Raw genomic sequence first — 13,374 nt, 5'->3', positions numbered from 1 at the left:
TTACTGATCCTCTCTGCTATCATTCAAAGGTTAACTCCCACCTTCAGTGGAGCCATTATTTCATGCTCCTCTGCCCATTTGTTCAGTCTTCAATCGACTCTCTCTAAAGAAAAAAAATTAATCAGTTCTTACAGCACTCCATTGCCATTAAAATAGCCATAAAGGTTCATTTTCTGCTGTCAAACTCTCCCTAAAATCTGGCTTCACCAGAGGATCAACCAGCTAAGAGCTACAGGACATCAGAAATTTACCTTGCTACTCAATATTCTTATCATTGCTGCCTGAGATAAGGACTTAAGCTGGCTGTTCCCAGCTGACATTTCACTGGGCAGATGCAGAAATGTTTGGTTCCAAGATGCCAACGAGAAAGCACTTTGCAGCTAGAGGGAAGAGGAGAGTGCCCAGAGTTGTGCTCCTGACCTCTCCTACACCAGTAAGGGGCAGACAGAGGCAGCAATCCTGTCTAGTCACATCCCACTGACAAGCATATTAATACTCAGCAGGCACAGAAGGATATGTGAGCAGTGATGTTATTTTCCTGAGCTCCTCTGCTTTCTGGAGTTCAGTGTATATCCTTTGCAGGTGAGTACCCTTGAATTTGTTGCAGTATACCTCCTGAGCTCAGACTGGGCATCTTCCCTGTCTTCAGGCTTCCACTTATCAACAGTAGCACAGCTACAAAGCAATATGGACCCCAGCAGCAAAGAGACGACACTGATGGCAAGAACTGACCCAAACCTCCACCTCTCGTTGCTCAGGTAGAGGCTGCAGTTATTTATACAGAATATTCTGGGGAGGGATAGGATGCAGAGAATATTCCTGTCATTCTTATCCAATCTAGGTCAGAATACCATTTTTTTTACTTCAGAAATTGAAGCTAGCACTGCTGATCCACAATTATAATGTTCTGGGCTTTCAGTACCTTCATAAACTGGAGAGTAATTATTTCCTTTTGTTTGCTCAGTACATTTAGCAAAATAATTATAATTCACTAGACTGTTTTCTTTGTTTTGGTATATTGGCATAGTTCTCTCTCTCCCTCTGTTTCCTTTCATAGGAACTCTGGCGTCATTTTTGCATGCACATTTTCTGGGGGGGTTACACATGAGAAAAAAACCCTAAATATTCTCTGAGACAGAAATTCCACTTAACTAATCTTTTCTATCTCTCCTAAATAAAAATATAAGATCTGTAGAAGTAACTGTCAAGGCAGATGTTGCACTGCCTACCTGACACAGACTGCCTGCTCTGTCCATAGGGGTGAGTTAAACACGGCATCTCCCTAACCTGTATTCTGTGAGTCCACACTGCCAGAGGAAGAAAGTCAGCAATGTCTACCTACAGCCCAAACAGCCTTGCTGCATTCAGCAGCAAGGAGCCCAAGTCATTCCTCTGCTTCATGCCACATACAAGATGTTAGCCTAAGGCCTGAGCATAGATCGTGGCTCAGGCACAAACCATCCTGATACTGTAAGTCTTATGTTTAAGATACAGGTGTACCTTAAACAACAAATCCATTTTGAGCTTGGGATTCCAGGTATCACTGATTACAGAAACCCGGGCCCCTCTCCCCAAAACAATTTCAGAGGCAGCATATCCAAAACCCCATCTAAATGGGTCTTTACCTCTGTCTTTTCCTTCTGTTTCTGTGCAACTTGGCTATTATTTTTAATTATTTCTATTATTTCTCACTGGGCCTGACATTCTGGGTCTGATGTTTACTGCAGTCTGCTAATCTGCACTCAAGGCAATTTCCAGGGAGAGGTCTTTCCTGTTGCTTTGAGCAGATGGGTCCATGTCTCTTGAGACAGGTAGTGTGCAGCCCTGCCTGATGGCACCCAGGAGGATGTTAGGCACAAGGGTCCTTTCGGGAGGAGGTCTGGAACATCCTCCATTAGGCTACTGGCGCTACACTAGAGTATTTTTAACAACAGATCAAATCCTTTTTCTCTCTCACAGTTATTTTTGAAGCTGTATTTTAGTGTTTTTTGTTTCACTCAATACCACTGAAATATGCTGTATAGACATCACTGACGTAAACACTGACAAGGGAACAGAGAAGTAGAGGGGGAAGCAACAGAATTGGGCTGTCACTTCTTTCCTCCTTTTTTTTTTTTTAAAGCAGCATCTCCTTACCAAGCTCAGCACAAGTATACATTTTGCTTGTGGAGATTTAGATGTTTTGCCACTGCAAATAGGATGCTATGATTTCGTCAGTTCAGTTCTCAAACCTTGCTCAAGAGGGGGAAGGGAGAAGGGGTATACATGCAAATCAGATTTTATCCTTTAATGGATTTGTACTCACAGCATGTCCCACAGCACACCATTATAAGCATTTACATTAGACACAGTGATCACATTTCTGAAGCCTTTATCTTCTGCCCATTGAAGTCAGTGGCCATAAGGATTAGATTTCATATCTTAATGAGAGCTTGGTCCCAACAATACCACTCTCACTGCCCGTTTTGTCTTGATGGAAAAGCACCTTGCTAGCATGGCTCAGTGGGAACACTCCTCTCTCCTCCCTTCTCCCATCTCTACTGTAACAGCTTTTTAAACAGCTGTGTTGTCCTAAATTATACAGGTATGATTTTTATTGTCTATAAAATAGAAAAATCCAGTAATCACTCCCAATTTATTTTAGGCACACTTCAATGGATGTGATGCATCTATGTCTTCATTAACTTTGTGTAGTAGGCAAAAATGCAATGTTTCAGAGGCGAAAGAGGAAGAAAAAGAGGAAGATAGACACAACACCCTTTCCAAATGTCTAGGTGAAATCTTGTATTCTGAAAACACAGAGTTGATTGAAAAGTTATTTCAAGCAGTAACATATTTCAAGCTTATTTTTCTTTCTTTCCACACTTCTGAACGTGACCAGTAGCAACAGCTCCAAAAGGAGATCATTTATAGTGGAACTAAGCTTAAAAAGTGTATGATAAATATTAAGAAAATATTTCTTTGCACTTTTAAAAAAAAAAAATTGTTCAACTGTACAGCTGTAGTCAGACAACCACCAGCTACATAAGTTTCTATATTTAGTTCCTTACACCATCTACTCAGTCTGTGGAGCAGTCTCCCTACAGAATTGCATTCTGCTGTACCCCTAGTTGTATCTGGAAACGAAAATTCATTGGAGTCCTGTTTACTTTTATTCCTGGTAGTCTAGAAGTATTTCTAGTTCAATGGCACTTTGGTTGCAAATCCACACATCAATAAATTTTTCCATAGAAGCATCACCCATCATTAAAAACCAGGACTGGCACAAGGCACAGGCAGTGCTGCTGACGGCAGCTGACAACCACAGTGAGCAAAAGCACCTGCCCCCCTGCTTATTTTCCCTTTGCCCAGTCAGGGGGAGGTAGCTGTGCTGCTGGACCGTACAGCAAACGCCTACTGCTAGGGTCAGGGCTGGTCATTCCTAGCAAATTCAGCTCCTGCATCCAACCCTCAGCCTGTAGCAGGAGCAGCTACAGGTTTTCTCTCCAGCCCAGCTGCACCAGCTCTGCCCTTTCCACTCTCCCTCACAGGAGCAGCCTGCAACCTCCCATCCTCCGGATAGTGGTGCCAACCTCACGGAGAAGCCTCCAGGCTTGTTTAGAGCATTAAAGCAAATGGTCCCAGCTCAGACAGCATCATTCCTATTGAAATATGCTAGGTACCTGCACTGCAGAGATGTCAGACACTGCTGAGCACTTGCATAGGAAAGTGCTGCTTTCTCTCATGTTTTGTGGAGACACTGCAGCATGGCTTCACACTGTGAAGCCCCAGCTCTTTCTTCAGGCAGCTGTGCTCTGCACTTTCAGTCATAGAGAGATGACCTGGCCTACAGCATGTAGGTTAGATGTTCCCTGCCAAGGGGTTAACTCTCACCTGGGCTTGTGAAGGTCTAAAAGCAGAGTCAAAGCCGTTCTGCAGAGAGTCCAGAAAAGGCTGGATTTTGTAGAGGCCATGCGTCGTCTGGCTCGAGCGGAAGGCCACAATGTGGAAGTACTTCAGGATCTTCTCAAACCGTGACTGTGTCATGATAAGTGCAATGCTCTTGTTGCTGTAGAAGCCGCTGCTCCAGATGCTGAGAACAGACTCACAGTGGTGGATGCTGGTTGATATCATGTAGCCTAAGAAGGCCTTCATTTCCGTCAGGGTGACGTCAATCCAGGCATCATCACTACCAAACCTCTCCTGGTATTTCTTGGCATACATGTTGGTCTGGACAACCATATTCTTTAGTACGTTGTCAGGGACAAAGAGTTGAAAAAAGTCCATGGCACTGGCAGTCAGGGGCATTTTTCGTGTTGGTCCTAGAACAAAAGCAAGAAGGGAAGATAAGCTCACTCCTGATCAGCACCAGGCATGTCCAACACCAGCAATCTAAAGCAGGAAAACAAGGCCAAAGTGATGGCATGTCAGCTAATTCCTCTGAGAGTATACTCACTGTCTGACAGATCTTGTCAGAAAACTTCCCCCCTGTATTCTGTGTCTTCCTCCTACATGATACAAATACAACACACTCCAAATAGTTTCTTCCTCTGCTCTGCACACTCAGTTTGTAGCATGCAGGTCTGTGAGGCAACATGCATTTAATTTTTCCACTTATACACTATCTGTACCTTTTACCATCAGCAACTGTTTTGGCCTTTTTCTGGATAGTCTTTTATTTGTCCATATGCATGTTAAAGCAGTGCCTTCCTCAAAACAGCCCAGAAGGATGGTGTCCAAGCCCTCCAAAGAGAGCGTGCTGCCCCCACCCCAGCTGATATACCTGGGCACTAGAACCTGACCCCACCTTTTCTTTTGCACCTCCAATTCCTGCTCAGTTCATTATCATTAATAGTGTGACTTTCAAATCTGCTGCTGCTCCACACACTGAGCCATGCAGATCATGTCTATGTACTTTTCAGGTCTGTGTCTCTGCCACCACATTGAAGCCTTATCCTGCATTCTGACATCCCCAAGAGAGCGTGTTACTGGAACAAGCCAAAGACACCATGTGGTTAGTGTTGCTGTCCCATGTCACAGGGAATATTTTTAGCATTACAATGCATACGCTGGTCCTCTTCCTCCCATAACATAATAAGCCTTGCAGTCCCATGCTGTCATTACTCTAGCTTTTCGCTCATCTTGCACCTTCTCTGACAGTTTCAACTATTCCATATGAAGAGGGGAGGGGAAAAAAAAAAAAAAAAAAGGAGGCTCTACGGGTTGGCAGCACTGTATCAGTGTAACAAGGTTATCCAGTCAGACACCAGATCACATTAAGCCGAACTAGGGACATCAAGCCTGCAATACCAGGGACATAGATACTAATCCTCTCTTCTCTAATCCCTTCCATAAGATAATTAAGCTCAATTTTAAAAGTAGTGTTTTTCATGTTCCCATCCATGCCAGTGCTTTTAGTCATCAGGTAAGGACTGTGGAGACAGGGACATTCTCTATTCTCTCACAGAAGCAGTGAAAATCAATACACATGAGAGTGGCAGCATCAACAAACTCTCAAGAGCAGTTCAACATCCCTGTGCAAAAGGTAGTGTCATGATTATAACCCAAACTAAGAGTTGGATCCAATAACTACTGCGCCTTAGTTTAACAGCCTTCAGTCTTGGGACTGTCTGAACAACACTCTTCCTGATCAAAAGCCGGAGGCACACAGCTTCTCATCTGTAGTTCTGCCTAATAAGAGTGAGTCTTCCTTACACTATGTGGTTGCTTGGATTTCAGTATTGGCTCTCCCAGCTGAATCAGAACACAAGATTCGCCATTCTACAATCTGGCTCCGCAAAGATCCACTACCGTGTTGGTCAGGCCCCATTCTCCGGTACCCCTGTATCTTAGCTCACATCCTTAGTTGCAGCAACAACTATAGCTTGCAGAAATTTTGCATGAAACAGTACTACAAGGAACTACAGAAATACTGTGGTTGGACTTGCTCTTAGCCTTAATGTTTGGGTGCACTCTGGTGAACTCAAGCTATTAGAAGGACAGCAAAAATAGCACCAAGACACTGAAACAGTGAACCTTCAGATTGCAAAGAATGCCAAAGAAAACAATTCAAGTGGATTCCCCCCTGCCCCGCCCCCCCCCCCCCCCCAAGTGCAGTGAGGAACAAAACACATATTTAAAGATTACTTTCTAATTTCAATTTGTGAGATTGAGAAATTGGAAGTGAAACAGTTCCGTTGAAAGCACATTCCTCTATATAGCAAGACCAGAGTAAAGAGCTCCATACAAACCACGTTCTGGTAAGGATGAAGCAAAAAATTTCAGCTTAAATTATAAAAGGTTCTCACCATCAAGTGAAAACTATGGGACTAGAATAGATACGCTTACTTAACCTTAACTGCTATTGCAATAATAAAGACTCTTGACAAAGAGTTCTCTTGTTTTGATCAGGAGATTTATATTCTGCTAGCACCTGCTAGACTGTTATAGCTGACAAAATGCTCTACAAATGATCCTGTATGAATGACTTACAGTACATCACTTCCTCCTTCCCCACAACTTAATCAAGTTTTGGCATTCTACAGTACATACAGCTTTCTAATAACACACTGCACAGAGTGTATTCCTAGTTATACATGAAGTCTTGAGTAGCTATTGAATTCAACTCCAGTGCCCAGGAAACCTTCCAGGTAGAGCACAGAGTTAGTTTTAAAATTCTTGCCTTTAGAAGCAGAAGCTGGGAGTGGGGGTAACATTTTAAACCTTGCCTACAGCAAACAAGATGCATTTATAAAGCATTAAGTCTTATGAAGTGAAATATGTTGGTCTTGAGACAGGTGGACTTGGACAATAGGTATGTGATGGACTCCATCTTTAAGAAGTCAAGAGCAGTCAGAAGCACAAAAAGGTACTTTGATGTAATTAAATTTTCAGTAGCTGCACAACTTTACCTTGAAAAGTGATTATAGAAAACTGCCAGGTATACTGGATTACCTTTCTTACCCAGCAGTCCTGCTCCAGCCACAGAGTCTCCTATCTGCTCTCCTTCTTGAAATAAATATGCAAGACTTGTATCCCACTGGCCACGCAGAACCCACACAGGTCTAAAAAAGTGAGCTGAATCACTTTCTGACTCAAACATCAACCTAATTGTTGACTAAATATAATTCTGAAAGCCCCTGTATAATCTCATTGTCTTAAAAAACAGCCTTTATTGGCAAAGTGAGCACAATTGATTCATAATTTACTGAGATGCAATAAAACAAGAGTGACATTGAATTTCTGTAGGAAGAGAACTGAATTTTTAACATGAATTGGGTTTTGCATAGTTAATGACTAGCCTAAAATAAATTATTTAAATATGACTTTCTATCTAAGTACACAAATATATCCCATCTATAAAGCCAATTGCATAAGAAACTTAAATAGTGAATTTGTACTTTTTAAGGATTTTTACATTGACTTAAATGGCACTTACCCAGAAAATACTGGTATGAAAAGAGTTCAGTGTTCCACACATGCACTGTTTATCTTTCAAAGCTTTACTCAGTCAAACAAAAAGTGGCATTGCCTAGTCTTCCATTCTCAGAATGAATATACAATCACGAATGTATGTAAAATTCAGATTTTTCTCTTTCCTCTGCCCTAAAGTGTGTGCATGGAGAAAGTATTTATTTACACAGGGTTTTTTGCTTTAAAAAACAATCAGGATTTCCTGTATAAGTATAGAGTCAGAGCACAAAAGAACTCTTGGAGTTTCCAAACCTGCAGCTAGACCCAGTGGTCTGTGCACACCCAGGGCAGTGACAGAGCTCTACTGAGTAACCTCTGGCTGGGCAGCACACACGCCAGCACTAGCAGTTTGGGCTTGCTTTAAATGACTTTGCAGAACATGGAAAATAACAATCTTCCTCTGTTACAATACAACGTGCACAGGCAAACTCTCCTTCTTGTTTCTCACTCTGTCTACCAGCAAAAACTTGCATGTGCAATCAGCAGCAGTCACCTTGCAAGTCATTATTGCTACTAGATCCTATTTCGACCAGGTTGGTTCCATTTTCTGTTTTGCACTCCAAAGGAATGTCTTCCCCAGAGCACTAGCTATTTAAGTTGTAAGAATAGACTCAAAATAAATGAAGAAGCTAAGCATGGAAAGACATTTGTGTTTCCATACCGGAGATACGATTGTGGAGCAGAGGCTGGCACCTCGCCCTCAGACTGCGCACATTGCAGAGCCCATTTTGGCTCACCTCAGCTCAAGGCAAACTGCAGCAGCCTTGCTGGGTCCAATGCCTAGCGAGAGAGCAGGCTGCATGCTCAACTTCCCAGCAAACATACACATTGCAGAAAACCCAGAAAGTTTTAAGAAAAAGTTCACATGAAACTTCTGTGTGACCATCCTTCAGGCAGCCCCTGCACGTCCTCCTACAATCTCTGGTCTTCTCTCATGGATGGGTCACATTCACATTCTTCCCCCGCCTCCAATCCCACCAGGGTTTGTAGCCTTCCTTACTGAGCAGCATGTTAGGAAAAAAATAAGAACTCCAAGTGAATTAACTGCTTTTTACTTACTTAACTGGTTTGCAGGACTAAGTAATTTGAGCACATTTTTAATAGGTTAATATAACCTTTTCCATTTTTCCTGTTCTGATTATCAACCTGTTATTTAGCAGCTCAGACTTCACAGACTCAGAATAAAAGATGGGAAGTTTCAAACCCTACTGTAATCTATCAGTGTTTACAATGTAACATACAAATCTTAAGGAGGTCAAAAGCATTGTCATTTTGGACAGGATAAATTAGATGTGTAAGAAAAAAACACAGTGGAAGAAAATTCTCCTTTTACTCTGCTGTGCAAAAGACTTAAGTGCTCTCATTCAACATGTAACCGAGGTTCATGATAAAATATCCCGTCACGTTGACAGACCCACGTATTACCATATGTATGCTCATCCAAGTTGCATGGTTTGAAAACCAAACTTGTACAGAGCTAATCCAGGGTTGACTTTGAAATTAATTTAACTTCATTAGCAACTGAGCAGACTGGAATACTTCTGAATCAGGCATAGGAGTGGTAGAAGCATCAGTTTAAGAATTCAGAAGTCATTTTATTGTCCACTTTGCACAAAAATCTAACAATTTACAGTCATGCATGAGGATAGCACATTTAGGTGTATTATATACAGATACATACCTAAGAATAATCTATCCAGAACCTGATGCTTTTTGGCAATTGGGAAGTATTTGCTTCTCTGACATATGGCACAGCTTTCAAAAACCAGTCTGAAAAGCCAATTAATTCTTTCTTCCGAAGTCCAAGCAATTAGAGATCGTTTCATATTCCTGAGAAGTTACCTCTCCAAAAGTACACAACATGATTTTTGAGTCTTATTTAGAGATCATCAAAAAATGCTGATGGAAGATTTCTGTCAGACAATATACACATTCATCAAAAAAATCATGATGTTTCCATGGAAAATGTCAATTGATGAAATATGACAGGCAGTTTAAACAATTTTTCATCTTTCTCAATGAGTAAAGACCAATACAAAGAGATGAAAAAATAGCAACAAAATCAAAAACAATGTTTTAATATTTCCCAAGTGTGATTTTTCAGAATTTTGGTTTCACACTAAGTTCCCTCACGTAAGCTTTGGAAGCACTGGAGCTTATCCAGCTTGCCAGAAAATCAGTTTTCATATCAGCTTTATTCTTAATGGCCTGGAAGAAATGCACATCAGACAATTTTCAAGCCATAGCCAGTTTGATGGCCTTATGACAAGCCTGTCAAGACAGCTTGAAGTAAGTGCATGTAACAGTTCTCTTCTGCGGTTTATTCCAGTTTATTTCAGATACTGCTCTCCTGTAGGAACTGGGCAGCAAGTATCCAGGACTTTAATGTAGGTTATTATGCTGCGTGTATTTCATTTATCTTCATTTAAAAAAAGCAACCAAAGCTTCAGTGACAATTCCACTTTGTTAAGTCAAAGGAGTCATCCTAATTTATACCAGCTGTGATTCTGACCAATATTTTAGGGCAAGCAGATGTTTGTATTTGTTATATTGGTAGAGAATCTTAGTTTTCTTTAGGACTGCCTAGCACAAGAATGCTATATAAATGATCAAAACATGAGCTGTACCGTGGAGTTGCTGGGAGCTCAGAGCCAGCCTACGAGGAGGAAATTAAAAGAAACCAAACAACTCCCAAACAGACACTATATTGGCTTTTATACGTGAGAAAGAAGAAACTGGACATAGTCCTTCCAAAGATGGTTCTCTTCTTAGACCATAAGGGCTCTCTCAGCTGCCCATGCTTCTGGGTAAGTTTTTACTAGGTCATCTTCCCTGAAAAACTTACTTTGCACCCTTGCCTGAGGAATCAGTAGCACACACTTTTGCTCTACATTTGATTTCAGTTAAGTTTGTTTCACACTATTTGGCAAAGTGTCATCTGACTGCACTTTTCCAACCTCTATAAGTAAGCCTTTGACAATGCCTCCATGCCTGCACATAATAACCGTAGTTCCAAACAGCTTCCATGAAAGGGCACTTTCTCTTCCCTCCCCAGCATTAAAAAGGATTTTTTCCTCACAGCATCAGCAATAAAGTGATCCACACACTGCAGTCTGACTCCTATCCACACAGAGAATTAAGAGCTGGGACTAAAAGCAATCCAAGGATAAATGAAGAAGGACTGAAAACCAGTGCACAGGTGTTCCGTGCTGACTCTGGTCAAAACAGTCCCTGGCCTCCATACCATACAGGGCTGAGTTATGACAAGTTAAATAAAGAACTTACTTAGTAAAACAAAGAGTAGAAGTTAAACTAAATGGTAAAATTTAGCCAAGTATTTAGTAAACTAAAGAACTTCCTGCAATTCATCTTGTTTCCCTGCTGTGTACTGGATCCAGATTCCCATCTAACTTTCTTCAGCGTTACAGCAAAACTCTTGAGAGTCAAGTCTAGTATGTCAACCTGGCATAGGTCAGGGACAAGTAATGTACCTGTTCCCACCCAACAGAAGACAGCCTTCCCCCTTGATGTGACGGTGGCCAACCAAGGCCCGGGGTGATGACCAAGGTGCCCTGCCCATTCCTTCTGCCCCACGCTGCTGTGCGCTAGTTGGCAGTTCAGCTCAGCAAAGATGAAGAACTTCAGTGGGGCACCAAGAACAACACTGTAATGCCAAGGGTAAAGAATTTTGGCTGCCACTCAGCAGATTACCATGTGCGATAAGACACTATGAAAACAGTTAAACTCCTAGGCATTTTCAGGGGACCAAGAAGGCAAGTCCCATCGACCAAATGTATGCTGTGCCACCAACAGCATTTGTCTGAGAATGAGAACACATGAGAGATGCTGTGGCAGTTCCATGGAAGTGTGGCTTGTGTAGATTTAAGCTACAGTCAAAAAATATTTAATTAAGAGAGTATTTCTGTGTGTTTACAATCATGTTTTAAGGCTACAAAGCCTTCAAGATGCAACAAGTGAAGCAGAAATAATAAAAAGCCTGCTGCATGTAATGTTGACACCTTTAATTATATACTTCATTTCTGTGATGAGATCTTACAACCTACCAAACACTATTATCAACGTGGTTACAATACATTTTAAAAGCCTTTAAAAAGGTCTTATAGTTACAATAATTTTAAAAAGCCAAACACCTTAAAGCAGCAGTCAGTGCAGAAACAGTATCACATCGCATCAGCTGACATAATCCTTTGCACATTAATCATTTGGCTGTGGGACTGAACATGCTTGTCCCTCGTCAGGGGAATTTCTGCTGCAGCAGCTTCCATGGCAATAGTCCATTGCACTTTCTTTTGCCACTGCAATTTTCTATTAACATTTTACTGCACTCAACCATCAGAGCAGATTGGCTTCTCCTGGCAGTCCAGCTGACACTGAGCATATCTAGCAGGTTAGAGACAACCATCAACATGTCGACTTCATACATCATCTGTAATACAGCTTTTGGTAGATCACAGAGCAGTTACACATCTGGCTGTAAGCACAGCTGTGCACATTTAGGAAATAACTCTACAAAGCAGCATGGATAGTTTTATGTCAGCACAACTTCCGTTCCAGCAAGGTGACCCTCATAACCAAATTCCAGAAGGCTGCTTTGGGATGGTCCCCAGGGGGGACCCCTGCACTGGGAACTCTTGCAGATGCAATCCACTGTCACATCTTTCACAGGCTCCTGGTCTGTTCTAGTGCACGCTGTTCACAAATACCATTACCTACATGCAACTTCCTCCTTTCCAGCAATTTAAAATAAAAATCTACCTGTATAAGCATTAGCAATATTGGATGTCAGGACCCCGTATCCAAAGGGAGGGCTTTTGTGTTTAAAGAAGGGAAAATAGCCTAGTAAATTTTGCAGGCAAATCATTGGGACAGTTAATTTATCTTTTGTAAATAAAAGTCAATAAGCAAGTGACCCAGCTAATGAGATGCTGAAATCCTTCACGTCAACTCCTGCACTTACATGCAACACACACATACAACACTGAAAAATGAACCTCTTAAGTTTTGAGCAAGTCTCATAAGAAAATGGTTTTCAGCTTTGTTCAAAAATTATTTAAAAAAAAAAAAAAAAAAGAAAGAATATAGTAGAGCATTAGAGACAACCTTTTCATGCAAGAACATTCATTTCAGTACAGAACCTCCTAATGATCTGTCCCCATCCCAAAGGAGCTAAGGTAGCTACAGTACTGGTCTCTGCAATTGCTTCCTGGCAACTACAGCTTCTTCCTGCAAAAGACAGAGAATAGTTGTTAGGGTAAGCACGTGAGTCCGCAAAGTGTTCGATGCTACTTCCCATGAACAGAACTAAGCACTTACTGCTGCACCCACTTGGGAGAGGGCGATAAGCAGGGTGCTCTTGCTGCAGCCCAGCTAGAAGAGTCAAAAATCAGAATCTGCCCAAGGAGGTTGGTGCCAGATGCTGCATAGGGATGATATTCAGGCTCTTTTTCCAAACCTGCTTCCTTTAGGTTGTAGCAGCCTTCCTCGGATTTTACTGCTCTCTGTAGGAAAGTATGCACATGCATTTCTAGGTGAGCTTCACAAACTGCGCAGTAAAACAAGGTTTCTCTGTTGTGATCAGCCCAGACTAGGAGGCAAATGAGCTCTCGTCACTTCAGAGATCATAATAATAAAATAAATCAACACTTCAATCACAGGCACCCTCATTTGAAGGCTGCACCACCTCTATCTGTGATCATAATACATCTGCATTTACACAGCTGCTTTTAAACTTATTTCCCCACTTTATATTCTCCATGTTCCTTCCCAGAACCCTCAAATACCTTGGGACAAGCAGTTACAAGCCACATGTTCCTTGCTGGTGCATTAGGCTTAGGGGCAGATGAAAGTATAAATATTTTCTTAGGACACCAAAGATGTAAGTGGAGGTCATGTATTTGCAGT

The 13,374-nt window shown here is 41.7% G+C and overlaps 1 protein-coding gene across 1 annotated transcript in view; it reads right to left on the bottom strand.

Annotated features, from left to right (window-relative positions):
• Positions 1-13,374, bottom strand: part of PGBD5 (piggyBac transposable element derived 5) — a 73,169-nt gene that overhangs the window by 38,412 nt on the left and 21,383 nt on the right. The window contains exon 2 of the mRNA XM_074863101.1: positions 3,874-4,301. Within this exon, the coding sequence (XP_074719202.1) occupies positions 3,874-4,301 (428 nt within the window). The remainder of the gene's footprint in view (positions 1-3,873; positions 4,302-13,374) is intronic.

Source organism: Strix uralensis, chromosome 3 (genome assembly GCF_047716275.1).
Source record: "Strix uralensis isolate ZFMK-TIS-50842 chromosome 3, bStrUra1, whole genome shotgun sequence".
In the NCBI taxonomy this organism is placed as follows: Eukaryota; Metazoa; Chordata; class Aves; order Strigiformes; family Strigidae; genus Strix; species Strix uralensis.
This window is presented reverse-complemented; position numbering and strand designations above follow the sequence as displayed.